A 21,778-nucleotide genomic window follows, 5' to 3' on the forward strand; every position below is an offset into this window, starting at 1 on the left:
CAAGTAACCAATTCTTTAGAATGGAAAAAAGTTTTTTCACATGTCCATATTTAACTTTTATACAATATGCATTTACTTAAAATCTCAGATTAGTTACCTTGTCAAGAATATTTTTCTAAAGTAGAATCTTTTGCTCAAAATTTTTTAGAGAGGGATGGAAGCTGGGTTTTTAGTATGGGGCTGACTAGTTCTTTAGCTGGCTAATAACGAAGAATGAATTTGTCATTATCCCATTTATCTTACCCTCTTGGGTCAGTTGCTGTAGTAGTACCTCATAATGGAGGGATCTTATGACCATTACTTTGGCTAGATCAATCTGTACAGCTTCTGAACTGTGATCCTGTTACCTTTGCCCCCAGTCTCTTTGTTGTTGTTGTTGTTGTGATCAGCAAGGACATCCCACAGGAATAAAAAACTTTAGATGTTGGCATGTCTATTTTAATCATTGTTATTTTTAGAAGGATTACTGTCCTTCCATAATGAGGTTTGTATTTGCCTATCTGTCCTTCGGTCAAAATTTTTATTTTACATTTCAGGGTTCTGCATTTGATGCTACCAGTAGAATGGAGATTATAGCACAAGAGGATAAAACTAAATTACTGAAAGCTGCTTTTCTACAGTACTGCAGGTATATGGAGTCACTATGTCGATATAGTAGAGAGGGCAAGTTTGTTTTTAATTAAGGGATTCTCTTGATAAAAATAAAATTCATGCTGATTAATTAAAATCACCATGTACCCATGTTTAATATAGTCCTTTTCTAGAGAAGTGTGTATACATCTTGGACGCTGTTGAGTAAATTGTTGTTGACAATTTTTTTTTGACTAGCTGTTTTATTTTTCCTGAAATGCTTTTCATATTGGTTGAATTTTTCTGGATTTTCAACACACACACATCCCACGTCCCCTAAAAAACCAAATCAACCGAACAAACAAAAAACCCACAAGAAATTGGTTAAAATGTTGAGTTTGGTTTTCAAAAACATTTCAGTTTTTAGTTTTTTGTGGTTAAAAAAATCACAAGAGATTTTGTAAAAGAACCAATTTTTAAAAAAAAAAATTATTGCATGAAATAATTGGCATTCTTGGACAGCTAGACAGTGATCCATGTTAGAAAGGAGCAGACTTGTATAGTCATTTTTACAGTTATAACCCTGCCAGAGCTGGTATTAATGATCTGACTGACACAAAGTAAAGCTATTTCAAGCTTAAAATTTTGTTTGTCTGTTCTCTCTGTAACTGGCATTGGTGAAGAAAGTTAGGGAAGAATGTAAATAAAATAGTCAGGATTTTTCCATTTAAATGGACAATTTTCAGTATTTAGAAGATATTTTTTATACAGTGCCATGAATGTGCATAGTGCTTCTCAAAACATAGTCATTGCCCTGATGAATGTATGATCTAAATTGACAAAAACGAGAGGAGGAGATAAACACAGGAAAGGGTGGAGTGACCTAAGGGTGAAAACAGTAAGTAATCTATAAAACTATAAAACTAAGCCTCCTAGAATAATTGGTTGGAGAAAGGACTTCGAAGAGGGGAGGATGGAGGCATGGAAGAGAGAGTCAGAAAGAGGGTTCCAGGCATAAGAAAGACCTGCATGAGAAAGACAGATATTTGTGTGGGAGAAGTGCATGAACGGGACTGTCAGGCGGAGCAAAGAGATAAGAAATTGAGTTGTGGAAATCCTTAAAATGCAAGGAGGAGGACCTGAATTAGTCTGGGAAGAGAGAAATCTTTGAGCTCCATTCTTGGTGTAGAAAGTTGCAACCATAGAGGTGAATGGGGGAATTGATTTGTGACAGCAGGTTGAGCAAGGGTATTAGTAAGAGAACAAGAGACAGAATGGAAGCTGTGATGAGGGAAACCGAGTGAAAGTGAGACATTATTTGGAGAAAGATGATATTGGATCAAATGGTACCAGATATGAGAAGGAAGGGATAACCTGAGCCATGGTAGGTGACACCTAAACGAATACGTTGCCTCAGTTTTTAATAAGGATAATGAGGAATTTGGGAGTAGAGGCAAGGTGGATAATGGAAACAAGGATATGAAAGTAGAAATGACTACATCCGACATGAAAGTCAATCTCAAACAGCTTAATGGGACCAAATCAGGGGCCCCAAATAATCTCCATCCAAGAATATTAAAGGAACTGGCACATGAAATTGCAAACCCAGTGGCAAGGCTTTTTAGTGAATCCTTAAACTTGGTGGTTGTACCCTATGACTGGAGAATTGCTAATATAGTACCTATTTTTAAGAAAGTGGGGGAAAGTTGATCTGGGAAACTGCAGGTCTGTTAGTCTTACCTCAGTTGTATGCAAGGTCTTGGAACAAATGTTGAAAGAGAAAGTAGTTAATTATATAGAGATAAATGGTATTCGTGATAAAATACAACGTGGTTTTACGAAAGTTGAATTTTGCCAGACCAATCTGATCTTTTTCTTTGAGAAGATAACTGATTTTTTAGACAAAGGAAATGCAGTAGATCTAATCTACCTGGATATCAGTAAGACATTTGATACAGTTCCAAATGGTAAATTATTAAATTGGAGAAGATGGGATAAATATGAGAATTGAAAGGTGGACGAGTAACTGGTTAAAGGGGAGACTACAATGGGGCATACTGAAAGGTGAACTGTTAGTCTGGAGGGAGGTTACTAGTGGAATTCCTCAGGGATCGATCTTGGGACTAATCTTATTTAACATTTTTTATTAATGACCTTGGCACAAAAAGTGGGAGTGTGTTAATAAAATTTGCCGATGACACAAAGATGGGAGGTATTGCCAACATGGAGGAGGACTGGAATATCATACAAGAAGATCTGGAGGACATTGAAAACAAGAGTAATAGAAATGGGATGAAATTTAATAGTGCAAAGTAATACACTTAGGAGCTAATAAGAATTTTTGCTGTAAGCTGGGGACATATCAGTTGGAAGCAACAGAGGAGGAGAAAGACTTGGGTGTATTGTTTCATCACAGGATGACTATGAGCTGCCAATGGGATGCAACCATGAAAAAGGCGAATGCAATCCTAGTATGCATCAGGGGAGGTATTTCCAGTAGAGAGAGGAAAATGTTATTGCCATTATACGAGGCACTAGTGAGACCCCATCTGGAATACCGTGTGAAATTCTGGTCTCCCATGTTTAAGAAAGACGAATTCGAACTGGAACAGGTGCAGAGAAGGGCTTCTAGGATAAGAGGAATGGAAACCCTACTTATGAGAGGAGACTCAAGGAGCTTGACTTGTTTAGCCTAACCAAATGAAGGCTGAGGGAAGATGTGATTGCTGTCTCTAAGTATATCAGAGGGGTAAATGCCAGGGAGGGAGAGGAGTTATTAAAGTTAAGTGTTGCTGTTGACACAAGAACAAATGGATATAAACTGGCCATTAACAAGTTTAGGCTTGAAATTAGACCAAGATTTCTAACCATCATAAGAGTGAAATTCCGGAATAGCCTTCTAAGGGGAGCAGTGAGGGCAAAAAACCTAACTGGCTTCAGGATTGAGCTTGACAATATATCTGGAGGAGATGGTATGATGAGATTGCCTACAATGTCATGTGGAACCATCTGCAACTGATAGTAGCCCCCAATAGCAAGCCAAGAGGAGCATTGGCACATACATTTTTTTTAATTAAAAAATTGTGTGGACTGCTCCTGTTAGCTTGGCTACTGGAAAGACATTCAGCATGCGTAGCTAAACATCAGGGGTTTTTGGTCAAAAGTGACTGTAAATTACTTACCCATCAGTAAAATAGATAATACCCCTTTGAAATAGGTAATTATACTGAGATGCTTTTTAAAAACTCAGGTTAAAGGTGGTCAGTACAAACAGTGTTAGCAATTATAACCTACAAATTTCATAAAAAGGATAGTAGAAAACACTGCTAGTTGTGAGAATTTTTAACATTCTGGCCACTTCTGATTACACTTTGTTTTATGCAGCCTTTCTCGTTTATTTCAGAAAAGATGTAATCAGTGCACAGAGCATGTTGTTGAGCTCTTTCACCAAATGCAGACCTGGATTCTGATACTGAACTGGATAGAGCTGTAATTCAGATCAGTGTAGACTTAGTGGATGATTACCCTGCATCTGACCCACGATGGGCTGAATCTGTACCAGAAGGTAAGGCTTAATATTATTTGGGGTTTTATATGTGGAAGTTGTGCACAGTTTTTCTGTTAAAAGTAAATCATAAGGTAAGCCCTATGCTCCATGAAGTGGAGGCAATTTTTGGGACTTATGGATTGCTTAGTATTCAACAACTTGCATTGATTGCACCACTTGGACATTTCTTTCCCTACCCTCACTCCTTCTTCCCAAACTAATCACCAACAACCTCCCCACAATTTTTGCTATGCGCTCTCAAGTGTACTTTCATGGAGGTAAAGAGGCTTTTGCCTTTGACCACAGTGTTTCCGCCTAGCAACCTTTACTCTAAATAGCTCCTTTTCACTCCTTTTAGTGCTGATGTTTCTCTAGTAATGCTAAGAAGAGAGGATGGTAGCAGTTGCTGCAGGGGGGAGCTACATGCAAAGGCTAAGTGCCACTTTCTTACCTCCCCAACCCCTGCTGGAGGAATCTGGTGTAGGTGAAGCACTAAAGCAGGCCACCTTGTGATCAGACACTCCTTCCTGAGCAACTACCCATGAGAAGAGATCTTCCCTTATGTCTCCAGGCAGCAGTTGCCCAGAGCTGAGCATGGACTTTGCTGGAAGTTTTATATGTAGCATGTATGGACAAGTGATGCTTTTTTTGCTGTCATTTCTACTTGGCAATCTATAAGAAATTATGAAATATCAAATACTAAATCTTTAAAGATTCATAACATATTGAAAAATAGGCATTATCTGTATTAATTTCCTGCTAATGCAAAAACTGGAATTGATTAATCTATAAATACTTGAAAATAAAAATAAAATCCTGATAAGCCTACTCATGATGGAGACTGCAGACGCAACTGTTCTTGTGAGTTTCACATCTTAGCAGTCTTCTGATAATAGAGTATGTAGAAGTTGTGAGAATTCTAAAGCAATAAAAAGGTACAGTGGAGATCTACTGGGATGTCAAACACACAGATATACCCAAAGAAGCTTCCACTCCACTCACTTGTTCCTTAAAGTCTTTGCTACTTTGTGTCCCAAATATTACCAGGATCCTGGGATTCAAACCCTGAGGGAAAGGAGTGAGCTTGGGCCAACCATATTTAAAACAGCATTACATGGCTACATCTGGGCGTGAAGGAGAGGGAGCAATTTCCTTTTGCTTTGCTAAGCCCATATGTGCATGGAATGTACAATCTGTGCAGCAGTGGAGGTGCATTAGGTCTTTTATAAACCCTTTAATCGGGATTCAGATAGTTATCTTCATTTTAATGTTGTCTGTCTTCTGTATTTATATATTTGTTTTATTTATATTACAGAAACTTAGTTTTAGGTTGTGTTTTCAGTCTTTTAAGACCAAAACAAGGTGATCTGATTTAAAAAAAAAAAAAAAAAAGTCCAGTCTTTGTGTACTGGTTTTTGTTAGTATCAAATAAGTTCTTTTCAAGGGTTTGCTCTTGTTCGGTTTTTTTTGTAATAATTAAAGACAGAAAAGCTGCAAAATGTAAGAGATCTTAAATTCCATCTTGCAATACCATGGACTTTATAAAAAGTGCTCTTAGCTAAAAATCTTGTCTTCTCACACACGCTTTTCAGAAGCAGCTGGTTTCAGCAATACATCCCTTATTCTCCTTCATCAGTTGGAGGATAAGACGAAAGCCCATTCCTTCTTCATTGACTTTCTTCATCAGGTACGGTCCTAAAATTCTGCTGGCATGAACACTTACGTTTTTTATATTATATTAATCATTTTTTGCATATTGCTTAACATTTTTTTAATAAAAGGTTGGCTTATTTGAACGTCTGGGCAGTTTTCCAGTAAGAGGGATGCCAATGACAACTCGATTGTTGCTCTGTGAACATGCAGAAAAGTTATCAGCAGCCATTGTTCTCAAGAACCACCACTCCAGACTGCCAGACTTGGTGAACACTGCTATATTGATTGCATTAAACAAAAGGGAATGTGATATTCCACAAAGTCTTACCCCTGCAGATGTTTTCTTTAGAGAGGTAAGACGAGGAAGTCTCCTTGATTAATTGGAACCATTTTCATGATGAATTGTTGTGTTGTAAAAACTGAAATACATTCATGTGTAATATAAGACTTTATTCTTCTAAAACAAATTTAACTTTCCGGAATTCTCCTGTTAAGACTTTATCGGTAGCATTTTCTCTCATTTTAAAACATAACTTCTGGCATGCATCTGCGGACTAAAATATGAATCCTGACTGACATCCTATGGCTAGAGTAAAACCAATCTGATCTCCAACAAGTTCAGCTATAAGAGGGATGAAAACACTGCCATGTTTTCCCTTCTCATCAGAGAATTGTATCCTAGGATTGCCATGTTACAGGAGAGCACTGAAGGACACTAATGCCTTCTAGCTAGGCCTCTTTCTCATAAAGCTTTCTCATGTCCTCATCTCTTCATTCCCTTCTTGGAATGAGTTGTAACCACTCAGTGCCTTTCACTATAATATATTGCTCTCTCTGATGCAGTATGTCTAATCCAATTAATCAATTACATTTTTAAGGCAAACATTGCAGTTGTACTACATTCTAGTTGTGTCCAGTTTACATTGATTTCCTCTTTCATCTTAACAATGTGCAATAAAATGTTTAGATTTAGTTTTAGATGAATTATGTACAGAGTATTAATAACTAGTGACTGACTGATTTCTCCCTAGGAGAAGTGAGAAGTGGTGTCAGCAGTGGAGAAAATAAATAAGTAATAGGAATTGTGATACCTGATTGAAACAATTGTCTGTGTAGTCTATTATCCTTTTCCTGACAGTAGTCAGTACCACATGCTTCAGAGGAAGGCGCAAGGAGCCCCATAATGGACAATCATGGAAAAACCTGCACATATGGGGAGTTTCTTCCTAACCCAATTGTTTTGTGTCCAGAAGCGAGAGGGCCTATTACCCTTAAAAAAACCAAACCAAAACTCAGCTAAAATAACTGGATGTTTTCAATATCCATATAAATGTTAAATACTTTTTTGTATTCCAGTAGGCTGTTTAATCAAGATCCTGTTAATATTTCTGTTTTCATAGATAGGAATCATTTGGCTCTCACACATCACCTGATAATGGGTAGGCTTGTGTTCAGTACAAATATTTTTGTATGTTTTACAGGTATCCCAGATAGATACGATCTTTGAATGCTTATTAGATCACGAGGAGCAAATCTTGAAGGATACACCAATTGAATCAATTGAATGGGCCCAGATAGTTGTCGATGTGAATAACATCATAAAGGTATCAAATTACATTGATTAAGGGAAACACTCAAGAAAAAAACCAAGATCAGAATTTAGCAAGTTGAGTCCAACCCTACTTTCTGAGTATTAGTAAGCAAGGGAAAGTTGTCTAGAATGCAGTATTGTTTTATAAAAACAGGAAAGAGAAATAAAGAAAACATAAGAATTATTTCTAAATATAAAATTATAGAAATGTAGGACTGTAAGGGACCTTGAGAAGTCATCAAGTCCAACCCACTGCTCTGAGGCAGGATCAAGTAAACGTAGACCACTGCTGATAAGTGTTTGTGCAACTTGTTTTTAAAACTTCCAATGATGGGGCTTCCACAGACTCCCTTGGAAGCCTATTCCAGACCTTAACTACCCTTATAGTTGGAAAGTTTTTGCTAACATCTAACCTAAATCTCCCTTGCTGCAGATTAAGCCCATTACTTCTTGGCCTACCTTAAATGGACCTGGAGAACAATTGATCAGTCATTTATAACAGCCCTTAACATATTTGAAGACTATTATCAGGTGTCGTTTTCCCCCTCCCCAATCTTTTCTCAAGATTAAACTTGCCCATTTTTAAAAATATTTCCTCATAGGTCAGGTTTTCTAAACCTTTTATCATTTTTTTTTGCTCTCCTCTGGGGTCTCTTAAATTTGTCCACTTCTTCCCTGAAGAGGGGCCCCCGGAACTGACCACAGTACTCCAGCTGAGGCCAGTGCTGAGCACCACGAAGGCTGGATAGAGCCGGACAGTTACCTTCCGTGTCATGTATACAACATTCTGTTAATATACCTCAAATGATATTAGCCTTTTTTGCAATTGCATTACATTGTTGTCTTATACTGAATTTGTGATCCGCTGTTAACCCCCAGATCCTTTTCAGTAGTGCTATCCTCCTTACCAGTTATTATCCATTTTGTAATTGTGCATTTGATTTTTCTTTCCTAAGTGAAGTAATTGTATGTCAGTTTTCCCACGTGATTAATAAGAAAAAGGACTTGCAATGTTGAAAACAAAATCGATAAAGAAGGCATTTCTGGACAGGAAACTTCAAGAAATACTTTGACTTTGCAAATCTAATTTTACGTTTGTCCTTTATGTAGGCTACATAAATATCAAATGCCATGTGCAAGACTGTCAAGGTACTAATAAACAATGTATAATGTAGGATTTTATTATATGGATATTACTAATAGAATCATGAAAACTTCTGGACCTGCTCAGTCTATAGTAGAAATTAATAAGCTGCAAGAGTTAAGAAAACAAAACAAAACAAACCCCAGTGCCATATATGGAACCCTTTTTAACAAGGCTTTTACTTCAGCCAGCCCAAATATTGGAAGGGCAGAGTGGAAGGATAGGGTAAAAAGTACAGAAAACTGTAATTTGCATTTCTTGGCTGAACAAAAACCATGGAATATGTATTAGTTGTTTAATAACAAATGAGTACTACTGATATTAAAATAAGTGAAATTGGTAGAGTTAGATGGTTTCATGTATAGTACAGGAATCATTTGTGGTTGTGGATTCAGTCACGGGAAATCCTTGACTACTGCTCAATAGAGTAACATGGGTAGTTCTCATAGACAAGTTGGCCAGATAAAAGAACTAGCCATTAATTAATATGAAAGTGCACAAAACAAGTTTTAAGAGGGATCCGTTAGGTGCCTCATCTTCCTTTCAGTATCCAAGCACAGTCTTAAAAGGAAATACATAGGGAAATTCACAAACGGGGAAAAATAAAACTCACCAGTTGCCTGTCTCACTCCTTATGCATTCTGTAGTAGTTTATACAAATACAGTAGTATCTCTCTCAACAAGAGGGACAAAACACTTACTGAATATGACCTTGTTAGTGGCAGTATCACAAAAAAGGGAAAATATCCAAAACAGCTTAATCCACATTTAATCCATCCCGCAATGCCAACACAAGGCATACTCAGTCTGACTACTTTACATAAAGTTAATGTCCATCATCTGTTCAACAATATGACTTTTCGTCTCTGCTTCTAGAAGTGTCATACTAGATAAAAGCTTTCTGAACTTTCTAGGCTGGCATGGATATATTCCAGAAATATAGGATCACATTCCAAGATATTGTCAGAACAGAGTAACACAACTGTAGCGAACCATATGTGATTTTGGCCTGTAGTGTTATCTTGAGATCCAGTTTCTCTCAGAATTCTGGCGGAAACCAAGTGCTTAGGTAGCTCAAGCCCCAGAAAATCAGAGGCACTGACCTCAGTAATGTGTCAAATCACCCACTTTGGCCTTCTGTCTCCCTGCTAAGTCCCAGGAGGCTAATCTTGGATTTGTTCTCTTTGTTATGATGGGCCTGATGACCTGATTCAGTCTCAGTTCCCTTTTGTTCCACTACATCTGTCCTGCCCAATTACTAGAGCTCAAACATTTTTCCTGATTTATTTCACCCCAGTTTGTCCATTTGACAGAGCTTTGTGTAAAGGTGTACTTCTGTATTGGTCAGTTTCACTTCTTTCTGGTCTCATGAGCAAGCACATGATATCAGGCACTCAAGCACTGTTGTGGAAGAGCTTATAATGCACATACTTCTCCAGGCATTTTAAGAGTCTGCTTAACAGTAAGAGCAACTCATGAATTGTTGCTGTTTCAGTACGTGGGCTTGGAAAGTCTCTCCTTTCCCAAACTGCTGCAGGGAGGCAGAAAGGAAAGTAATGAAAAGCATGGTCATGTTGGTTTAACCACCTCTTTACCTTACAATGGATCCAGAAGAAAGGTGGAAGGAGATGCACTTAGGCTCACGATCACCACCAGATCTTTTAATGGAGCTGAAGGAGGTTGGATGCCTCCACAGACGTAGAGGTGGCGAGATGAACCCCTTCGCAGAGCTGGGAAGCACTGAAATTAGTGTAAAATAGTAATGGGGGGGGCCCTCCATTTGCTGGTGGAACCCTTAATAGTCTCTGGAAGCTAGCATGGAGGTGGGAGTCTTGTGGGGGATTGCCACCTTTACTTTGCATCCTTTTAGCAGGAAGGAGATGATGAAGTGATGGCCATGAACTGCAGCGGTGCACAGGAGCAGGAAGAAAACCAGTAAAGACCAGGGGTATATAGTTGGCCACATCCTCTGAGCCCAGGAGGCAGCTGAAGTACTGGGGTGGGATTGAGGGTACATGGTGACTGTCCCTCTTGAACTACTCGTCATGGGAACCTTAAAAGTAGCAGGATGGCTAGCAGCCTGGGGGAGACTATTGATAGCAGATGTGCATGATAGAGAACTTATAGCTCCTGCGCATGTACATTAATGCTCCTTGCTAGGCCTCTGCATACTCTTCTGCTGTTTGTGAGTTGTATGCAGCAGTAGAGGGTGAAAAAAAATTAACATGGGAAAAACGTGATTGAAAGAGAAAATGTGGCAGGAGTGCTTAAGCAAGTATACTTCTCAAGTTTGTAAAATTGACCGGATTTTAAGGTGTCCATTTAATGTTGTACAGGATATGCTACAAGCTGCCAGCCAGTATCGCCAGTCTAGAGCCTCTTTATATAAAACAGGAGAGCTCCCGGAAAGAGAACCTGAATATGTTCCATGGACAGGTGAGAATAGTGAAAACGTTAGGCAAATTAATATCGGTTTTAAAACATTAGCGAATACTGTTCATGTGTTTCAGAACATTTGACCGTATCCTCTGAAGTCTTTGCTTTAGCTCGAACTGTGAATATTAAACTGGACAGTGCTGTTATGCGCTCTTCTAAGCTTGTATGTAGATATGCATATGGATAGTAGAACCTAATGGTTTAGTTTGTGGATGGGTGGTTGGTTTCTCCATTACTGATGATATTCCTTTAAGCTTGTTGCACTGGATACTGAGAATCTGGCTACAAAACAAAGGTGCCAAAAGTTGGGAAGCAGAACTAATCTTTGTTTTCAGGGTATCCTGATTCCAGCTGACAAGATCATGATTTTTTTGTGTAACTTTTAAAATGAAGCATAAAATACTAATCTTACTCTGTTTAAAACAGGTGGATAGAGTTCAAGGCCCCCTGTCAAGAGTAAAAAACTGACAGTTGCTCACTTTGCTTCTTTGTTGAGTATTTGTGCTTTGCTACTCGAGGATGCAATGCTGTGAAAACTTGTCAGAACAAGTTTTGTAACGTAAACATTTTAACGTTTTTCTTCCAGCCTTTGTCCAAATGGACCCCTCTTACGGTATGCATGTGCCTCATGTACCCAAAATCAAAATTTCTGAACAGCAACGTTCGTTGGTGTTATGTCTATGTCCTGCATGTCATGGTGATCCCTGTGTCTAAGGGCACATGTAGATCAGATTGGCTTTGATCACCTCTGTTCCCACTTGCCATCTGTGGCAGCAAGACCAGGGTAGATTTGATTTAAATCACTAGTCAGGACGACTCGATTTAATCATGGATTTCTACATAAAAGTGCATTCTTGTTAGTTGTTACAACCTTAATACATATTCTTCACAACTCGGAGATAGATGTAGGTTTTGTGTTTAGAAGGTACACGGTATACATTTTTAAAGTGATATATTTTGAAAACTTTTCAAATTAGTTTTACAGCTATATCAGAAAATGAATGATTGTTTGGTTATTTCATTTACCAAAGGTAATTGAAGCAGATATTTATTCACCTCCCAATGACTATCTCCAATTCAACAGGTTAATCTTTAATATTTGGAGGATTTTCTTGCCATGCTGTATTAGGAGGAGAACATCACCAGACAGACATTTAAATTGTTTTATTTAACTAAAACAACAACGTTACGCATTCTGGATTTTTTTTCTTCAACAGCAAACATAATATTTTAACAAAACATATGAATTTTTGAATTTAAACATTCAAGTTTTTTTAAAATCAGGTTTGTTTTTGTTAATTGTTTTTAACTAAAATAGTTAAATAGTTTTTTTTAAAAAAACACAAACTTTTAAAAAACTACTACCACCATTTTTTGCTGTTAACAAGCATGTTATCTCTGGAGACACAAATCCACAGTTTGAGAACTGCAAAACTAAGCATCTCTGATGTTATCTTCTAGACTGAGTATTGAGTCCCGTTGGGTGGGTAGATTATTTAGGTTAATCTTTCTATAGAGAAGCCCTTGGAACCCCATAAGATTGGGTCCCTAATCCATGAACTATTGGAACTCATTTACAAAACATTACATGAATATATTGTCTCATAATATAGAATTAGAATTTATAATCCCTATTCCATGATGAGATATCTTTGAGCTATAATGTATCTTAATTAAAACTATCTTTAGATAGGTTTTTTTCCCTCAAAAAGCATTTTATCAAAAAAATCTATTTAAATTAAAAAAAATTCCATTTTTTTTTAATCATTGATTTTTATCCACCCTGAGCAAGACTTATCTCTGTGGTGTCTGCTGCACTCTGCATCATAGTGCCTTTTCTTCTAAACTGATAATTAAGGTAGTTAGTCTAGTTAGTTTTTAAAGTGATATTGCTCTGTATGCAGGTCCTTCTCCATCAGAACCACTTCTCTGCAGATACTTACTTAAAATTCTACGTGTTGGAGCAGTCCACAAGATTCTGAAAATGCTTCTCAAACTCCAAAAAGGGATGCTCTTCCCAGGGATACCCATCGTTCAGCATTCCTTGGGGTATGGATACTCCCATTACCTGTATCAAGAAAAGGGCATCAACCCTTTCAGCTCCTCTCAACACTCCAAACCTATTTCAGCACTGGCTGCATGCTTGGTGCCAAAGCTCTGTCTCACTTATGTTATACCAATAAAATAAAAACCAGCAGGATCTTATTAAAGGGGAAAAGGCAAAATGCCACATTTATTGTGAATACAGAAAGAATCATAGTAAGCAGTTAGTTATAGCTATAACATTCCATTCAATTTCATATTGATTCACACATTCATTCATACACACACACACAGGTTCTGCAAGGTTGTTATCATAATTACCAGCCTTAGAGTTGCTCATGCCAAGCCACTGGCCAGGTAGCCTGGACACGAGGAGGGACCAGGGCCTTGTCAGATGCACATCTGACGCTCCTGGAAGTTGGTTTGCAGAATCAGACCCCAAAGTTCTCACTTTCTAGAGTCCATTTTTATAGGAATTTCTTCCTATGCCAGTCTATGGGAATTGCTTCATCATGCTGTTGCTGAATCAATCAGCAGATGGCACATTCCTGATGGCTCCGTGCTGCAAGATGTTATCTTATTCTTCGGTTCTCCCATCCTTGAGGCTGTTGGGTGGATTCCAGTCTGCCCGCTGGGGGTCGTCTGGTTGTTTCCACTTGATGCCTTCTTCAGCCAATTGACACTGGATTCTTAGGCTGGCACCTCCCTGATCATTCATTTATTATCCACACCAAGCAGCCATCACATACATCCTTTATCTCTGTTTTAATCACAATTGTTAAGAAAGCGAGATGAATACAACAAAAGGGCGAGGAGTCTCTGTGTGCAGTTTCTGTTGTTACAAAGTATCACTTTGAGTCTCTCTCTGTGTGAGTAGTTGTTGTTACAAAGTATTGCTTTGAGAACAGACTCTGTCTTAGGATGTACTAACACAATTAGCAGCTTGCAAGTTTCACACAGAGAGGGCGAGAAACAGTAAAAATAAGAGACCAAAAACCAAGAGACCTCCTAATTAGTAATACCCTGGAATTTAAACTATAGGGAATCAAATTCATTTGTGATTTTAATACAAAACTTCTTTCATGTGATCCAATATGAGACTTACACCACATCAAGGCAGGGCACATCTGAGCTGCTTTCTAAGGATGGCTCTACTAGCAGTCCTGTTTCCCAGAGAGAACAAAAAAACGAAACAAAGTCATGGCTTTCTGACTCTTGTTAAGTGACCCGAAAAGTCTAATCTCTTCAGACTGCCTAGTGTGGGCAGACTCTTTGCTCCACCCAGCTCCAAGCAAAATCAGGTCCACTCCCACACCAAAACTCATTACTGACAATGACTCCCTGTTGTCATCAAGACCCTTGGTACCAGACCCAACACTGATACAAAAATCTTCAGTAGTACCAGCAGATAGTTCAGCTACAGACCTTGAGACACCAGCACCAGATTGGTTACCAGTGCTACCAGCACTGACCTTCCCAGTAACAAAAAGAATCAAGCCTTCAACACCAGTATTCTCTGTCTCATTAGAGAGAGGTCATAACCATCTGTAGGACAAATATACTCTTCTTCCTCTTCTCCCACTCCTTCTTTCCTGATAGCATCAAGCAAAGACCTTTCTCCAGATGTTCAGATCTCCCTCCTCAACCTGTTCCTTGGCAAACTTCACCTTTGAGCCTCAACACCTACCCAGCTCTATTCATTTGGCTTACCACCCTGGCTTTATTGGGCATTCTGGCACTGCTCTAGGAGCTACTCACACCCTTCCTGCAAATGACCTAGATCACCTTCTCCAGTTTCCCTTACTAGGCCAGTCAGCAAAGCAGGTCTCCAGAGGGAATGAGGGTTGGAGCAATGTGAGGAGGAAGCAGAGGAGTAGAAGGAAGATAAGATGAAAACACTCGTTTTAATGTGATGAACGTTGTTACTGTTAAAGTCCTATGCTATGGGAGAGGACATAAGTTATTCTCCTCCTCGTTCTTGCAACCTCTACTGCTCTGATCTCAAAGTCACTTGTTAGTTTGATTCTGTTCTCATGTATATTTGCTGCTTCTCCAGTAGAAGTGTTTACTTGACACAGGTTAAAATCTCTGGAAGCCACTGAAGATTTGTTTGTCAGGGCACCCATCGATGCAGCTGAATTAGCATTGGCATGGATAGTAACTCTGGGAAATAATTTGCTGGTTAAGGCCTCTGTGTGTTGGAGTGTGTTACACTGATGCATGCAGAACCTTGTGACAAACAGTTTGGTAGACTAAAACTTGACAACCACTGTCCTGTAGTAGTTAGAGCTGTTTGCAGTGCCTCATAACAGTCTCAGAATATTTTCTGATCTTTATACTTTTTAAAATTAAATTATTAAAATAAAACAGGTCCAAAAAATCCCAATATACACTTGTTTTCATTTTTTTTTCTGATTGAATTTTTTCCTATTGCTCACCAAATCTCTTTTAATCAGTTACAAATTTAGTATGTGTCAGTGTCAGCATGTCAGTCTATTTTTATGGTATGTAAATTGGTTGATTACTTAAAAGCAAAATTGCTTAGTTGTACTTGGTTTATATTGTATGAATGGCATAACAAGTTAGGGGCTCAGAGTTAACCTGTGGATAAAATGGGAAGGTTAGAATTAATGTTTCGTATTAATAATGTAAAAGAAAAATGGGAATATTTTAATAAATTTTTCTCCATATTTTCTGTTTCCCCGCTGGTATTTGAGTCACACCAGCAGCGGTGTACATAGCCATCACAGCTCTAAATAAGACATTTCCAGCCTCCAGGCCCTCTTCCGCTCAAACAGGTTCCTAGCTACGTCTCACAGTAGCTTATGCACCTCCTATTCCGTCTGCTCTGGCCTTCCAGTACATTTCTGCTTTGCTGACAAGAACTGGAGCAAAAGATTCCCCATTCACTTTCCTTCTGGATCTGTGGAAGGACTCCCCCTGCTATTTGTTGACCTTTGGATAGTTCTCAAGAAGCGTTAGCCAGATCCGGTTGTATTCCCCCAGCTCAATGGAAATGTCCCAAGAAAAAGTTCCTTCCCTAGCTCATAAGTGCACACTACTTCCCTACTGCTTAGTTCTGTCTCAGGTCACAGGGAGGGGAGGAACACCACCTCTGCCACTGCTCTCTTACTTTCTTTTGCTCCTTTGGGATCTTGACATTGTGCATAATTTAAAAAAAAATTAATATAGAAATTCAGAAATTATATGATTTATACCAATGAAAAATAGTGAAAAGCAGCAGCCAGCTGAACTAAGACATCAGCAGCTCCGTTTTTGTTATGTTCCCTTTAAACACCCTCTTGGGAATTGTGTACATGTGGGTTCCCAGAGTACTGTACCAGTGTGATAAAGTCTCATGCTTGTCTGGTTCACGTGCAGGCACTGACAGAAGCACAAAGAAAACACTGAAAATGTGAAAGACACTACAATCTTTTAGATAATGTAATATGAGGTGCTATTGTAACACTAGTATGTGTTTTAAAAAAATGAGATAAAAAGGTAGTTTGTAAGTAGTGTCCCTTTAGTCTTGAAATTAAAAGAAAATTCCTAAGTCTGTATTTTGCATGTGGTGGTATATCTGTCTCTTTAATGCCTATAGTTGTGCTCCCTTCATATTATCATACATAAAGTCACAAGCTAATTATAGAATCTAATTTTTTTTTAATGTTTACTGTTTTTTGTCTTTCCAAGCATCTAATGGTCCAGCTGGCATACGAACAGCAATAGTACGTCAGCATGGAATTATTCTGAAGGTTGTTTATCCTCAAGTGGACAGTAACCTCCGTAGCATTGTGGCTGAACAGTTGGTGGCTCTGCTAGATTGCTTTCTAGATGGCTTTGTTTCTCAGCTTAAATCTGTGGACCGGCCTGCTGATCAAGATAGATACAATAATCTGGAAATGGAATATGTTCAGAAAAGATCGGAACTTTTGTCTCCTCTTCGTAAGTGCTGATCTCTTTTCTTTAGTCTAAGGATTAACCATTCATCTAGGAAACAATGCATGGAATGTTTGGATCCAAGCAAATACAGAAAGTTAAAAAAAAAAAAAAATTCCATATCAAGAGTAAAATGACATTTCTGTGCAGCATATTAGTTGTTGGTTTGTTTGTACTATTTAGTGGGGAATTAGCTGTAGAAATAGATTGAAGAAAATTGAATTCTTATTGTAATGATCCTAAATCAAACTTATGTAGCAGACAGAAGTCTCCTTCCTGAATTGTAAATTCAGTGCATTCTTTCCAATTATTTATTGCATAGCCTGATGTCAGGAACTTGATATGACTTGACAGTGTCAGATGAAAATAGCTTTAAAATATATTTCTAAGTAAGCCTACTTTGTTGCCACTTAGCCATAAGTCTGTTTGAATATTTATCAAACATTTATCTAGCAGCATAAATATTATAATTGTATAATGGTAATTGTGTATGATTTTAATAATCATAGCTTAACTTGTCATTGATGTAGCCAAAATATTTTGGGTTGAATAATGTCATCTTGGAAACAGTGCTCCCTTATAATAGGTAGCACAATATTTGGTAAGTTTATGAACCTGATGTTTTTTAAGGCTTAAAATGAATTAAATTAATAGAACAGTTGAATATTAAATCAATCAGCTTTTAAAATTATCATCAGGGAAGTCTTTGAAAATTCTGTTCTAAGTAAAGAAATTGCATGTGTTAGTCTTTTTATACTAACATACATATATTCTGGTAGCGTGTAAATATATACAAGCTCTGTAGCATTGTATTCAGTTTAAAGCTTTAATTTCCTTAGCAGCACAGTGATGGCCCTCATTTCTCTTGACTTTCATTGGATCAAAATAGAAGTGACCAATAACGTATTGTGTATATTAATCTAGTAGTCCTTATAATTGTTCCGTATATCGACAAAATGTCTTGTCTTGTTACTTTCTCACTTGTGGTGATGCCTGATTATGAACTGTAAATATTTATGACGGCAAAGAATTTCAAATGTGAAAATGGGAGTGGTGTGCTTACTTTGAGAGGTAGCTGGGTGCCTAACAGGCCTGTGTGGCTCTGAAAATCTCCCCGGATTTATTGTGCTGCTTACTGTATATATGATACATTTATGCATGTTTACATAAGCACGCATATCAGTTGTGGTTTGAAAATTCAAATGAATGCATACTTGATATACAGCTATTTTTCTATTGCAGAGATTTTGAATTATTTTTATTGTTGTGATCCAAGACAACATGCATCCTCTTACAGACAAAGATGAGTGTGTTTGATTGACTTGTTTCTTTTTTGGCTTCCCTAGTTTCCCTAGGACAGTACCAGCTGGCAGCTGCTTTAGCAGAGAAGTATTGTGACTTCGATATCTTGGTACAAATATGTGAGCAGACTGATAATCAGGCCAGACTACAACGTTATATGACACAGTTTGCAGATCAGGTAACTTTTTTTCTCACTCATTTAGACATTTGTTCTGCATTAAAACAGGATAAAAATCATTGCCAACAAAATACTGATGGTAATTTTAGACTTTCAAAATCCAGTTAATAGACCTTTGATATCTTAGGTTTTTATATTTAAAAAATTCTTTTCCTGTTCTTTTGATTCTCCATTCTGAGTGGTACAAAAGTAAAAGTAATCTTGCTGAACAAAAAGATGGTATCTAGAAATGGGATTTTAACTTGTTTAGTGTGTGGTGTCCCTCTTCTGATATTCTGTTAGCTTCAGGATATGAATTTAAATAGGAGATTCAATAGTCAGTTTAGTTACTAACAATTTTTATCTCTTTTTTTTCTATTTTTAGTCATTTTCTTTTGAGTCACTTTGACAATAAAGTAAAATGTTTTAAATTGTTTGACTCACCTGTACTACATAACATATGTTCAATCCTAATCTATTTCTAAGTCTTGCAAGTATATGCACAAGGTAAAGTTACTTGTTGTGTTCTGGAAATCTTCTGTCTTTGCAAGTGTGTGAGAGACTTCCACAATCATGCATCTAATTTAAAGTCTTATAGAAAGGTGATTCTTTACAGTGGTCTTATATATCACACCGAAAAGATACAAACAAAAGAATCCTTTTGTTTTTATTATAACTGTTGAGTTAGAAATAATTTGGTCAAAATATAGTAAAACACTGTGTGTGGTAATCATAAGCAATGTGTACACAGTTTGTTGAAATTTGAGAATTAATAGATCACAGTCTTGAATGCATTTTATGGACAATGATTCTGCATGTGAGAATAATTCATAACAAGGGGCAAGTACTCCACTCAGATCCCTATGGCAGACTTCCAAAGTAAAATTCTACTTTCCCTGCCTACTCAGTTTGCTTATGGATGGCAGTGAACTTTCCAGAAGTAAAGAACAAAGATGTAATCTGTAACAACTAAAGTTCATACTAAGGATGTTCCTACTGAGACAAAAATATTGAGCTGCTTATAGCTTAAAATATGTATAGAGAATGGTGTAGATCCTCTTCCATAGACACTTATATTTTTGATCAAAACACTAGCGTTTTCACTGGGATTTTGTTAAATACTTTTCCCTCTGGTTTTGTTGAGCAGGTAAATCTATGTTCTAACCACCTGTGGTCTGTATAGCATTTGTGTTGAAACTAAATTGGACACAAAAACTGACATCAGTTTTTAACATGTGTTCGTGCTCCTGTAATCTTTAGAATTTTTCAGATTTCCTGTTTCGTTGGTACTTAGAAAAAGGAAAGCGAGGAAAGCTGTTATCTCAGCCTATTGCTCAGCATGGACAGCTGGCCAGTTTCTTGCAAGCTCATGAGCATCTCAGCTGGTTACATGAAATCAATAGTCAAGATTTGGAAAAGGTAGGATTTCTTCATATAAAATTAACTGAAGTGTTTGTTTTAAAACAAACAATTTGTTGAATACACATACAAGTGTAAGGGTGTACTAGTCACAACTCTTTGATGTCACTAACTAATATTTTGGATCAAGGAAGCTTTTACTAGAATAACACCCTTCACACCTTCAGTTAAGGTAAAAGCGTTCACAATTAATATTTCCTAACGCTGTCAATAAGTCTTCCAGCAAAACCAGGGAAACCCTAAGTTGACATTCTTGATATTTTAAAAGGTGGTAAATCTTTTTTTAAATCATCCTTTCCAACTTTTTGTATACATTGTAAAGAAACAAAAAAAGTCACTAGTCCAATTTTTAAAATTATTTACAAGTTACCTTTAAATGATGAGCATGAGTAATGTGCATATAGGTTTTGAAACTGGCTTCTTCTATATTCGGGTTGATTTCTGTGATCTTCGAAATTTTGATCTTTGTTGCCCAGTTCGTTGACAAATTTTCCTCCCCCTACTTCTCACTGTTCTCTTCCTTGTCTCCTCCCACCCATTTTTCTTGATTCATGGGCCCACTTCCCTTCATCCACCCCCTGAGTAGAACTCCGTGGTGCTAGTTTGTTTTCCCAGCCATTAACCAGAAACTATTAATTTCAACCCATGTGTACATTTCTTGTATAAAATATGGAATAACATATCCCCCACCCATGCATTATAAAGCTGTAATATGAGTTTCAATGACTCTGTAAACCAAAGGAGCTAAAAATCGTCAATATATGCTGAGTTAATAGAGATTTGTAACAGTGGGAGTTAAATTACTTTGTTTTCCTCTGGGTAGAACATTAACATAACATGTTAATATTTTTTGGAAAATATAACTGACATCCTATTCACATGGACTGAAACTTTTCTTTTCAAAGGAATAGATGAGTAGGGAACCCAGAAAAGAACTGAAAGTGTCAGACTAATTTCTGAATTAATATATTTTCGTACCAGAATTTTTCCACTCTCATGTCTGACATACCAGATGTATAGGCAAGGATTCACTTTTTACCTCAGGATTGTACATAAATTTCAGTTTCTAGCTAAGTAAACATTCCTGAAATAACAAGTGAATCAGTCTGCATGTCAGACTGCTCCTTTAAGCTCATTCTGATACGGTATTTGCACTTATTTGAATAAAGTCAGTGCTTTAGTGTGTAAAGTAGCAATTCATCTGCTTACTTGATCCTTTAATCATGTGACAATTTTTCTTGACTAGCAATGAAACACACATTTTAAATTGTTGAACATAGTATAGGAATAAAGATCTGTCTTATATCTGTGGGCTGAAATGGGGTAGCTATAATTGTTGGATGCCAGGTAATTTTATTTTAGAAATTACTAAAAAATATTTAGAGAAACAAGAAAAAGGGTAGGCCAGCTCTAACTAATTATTTATCTTTCTGCCAACTCAGCCCACTGTTTTAGTCTGAGGGTTTTATTTACATACCTTAGGGGAACACTGTGATCAAGACCAAGCAAAATAATCATAACTATTAACCATGGCTATTTTATTATTAAAGAAAGTATTAAACTAAACAACACAAATGATTCATTGACCACAAATAATAAACTGGTTACTTCTGTTTGTACTCTCTTCTGTATGTCTCTCTGTGGAGAGCTTTTAACAGCGATTACATCATCTCTGGCGGGGTGCTTTTCTCTTGATAAGTTGAGACGAAATTTGTGAATTCAGTTTTAGTATCTTATTAGATACTTAAAACTGTTTATATATGTGACAGGGTTCCCGAGTGCAACCTGGACTGTGGGGCTGCTGAGTCCTCTGTCCCACCAATGTGGGCTGCCTCTTATACTGTGATGCTGTTGGCAAGCTCCAAACCTCTGGCAGGTACTGTACTTGCACAGACATTCACAGGCAGGGACACACCCAACCGAGTTACATGCATGCTTCTCCCAGCCACTCATGAACCAACAATAGAGAGGCTCCAG

General features: G+C 37.5%; 1 protein-coding gene and 1 long non-coding RNA gene across 2 annotated transcripts in view; one reads left to right on the top strand and one right to left on the bottom strand.

The window, feature by feature from the left end:
- The window catches only part of NUP133 (nucleoporin 133), a 62,894-nt gene that overhangs the window by 24,790 nt on the left and 16,326 nt on the right, over positions 1-21,778 (top strand). Inside the window, 10 exon segments of the mRNA XM_037895233.2 lie at positions 537-628; positions 3,974-4,015; positions 4,017-4,135; positions 5,710-5,804; positions 5,899-6,123; positions 7,252-7,374; positions 10,842-10,941; positions 16,678-16,929; positions 18,270-18,403; positions 19,643-19,801. Coding sequence (XP_037751161.1) covers positions 537-628; positions 3,974-4,015; positions 4,017-4,135; positions 5,710-5,804; positions 5,899-6,123; positions 7,252-7,374; positions 10,842-10,941; positions 16,678-16,929; positions 18,270-18,403; positions 19,643-19,801 — 1,341 coding nt within the window.
- Positions 54-12,521, bottom strand: LOC122465120. Its single transcript, XR_006289700.1, has 2 exons — positions 12,310-12,521; positions 54-83 (listed from the first exon to the last, which is right to left on the bottom strand). It is a non-coding gene; the product is annotated as an uncharacterized LOC122465120 (long non-coding RNA).

Source organism: Chelonia mydas, chromosome 3, assembly GCF_015237465.2.
Source record: "Chelonia mydas isolate rCheMyd1 chromosome 3, rCheMyd1.pri.v2, whole genome shotgun sequence".
NCBI classification, from domain to species: domain Eukaryota; kingdom Metazoa; phylum Chordata; order Testudines; family Cheloniidae; genus Chelonia; species Chelonia mydas.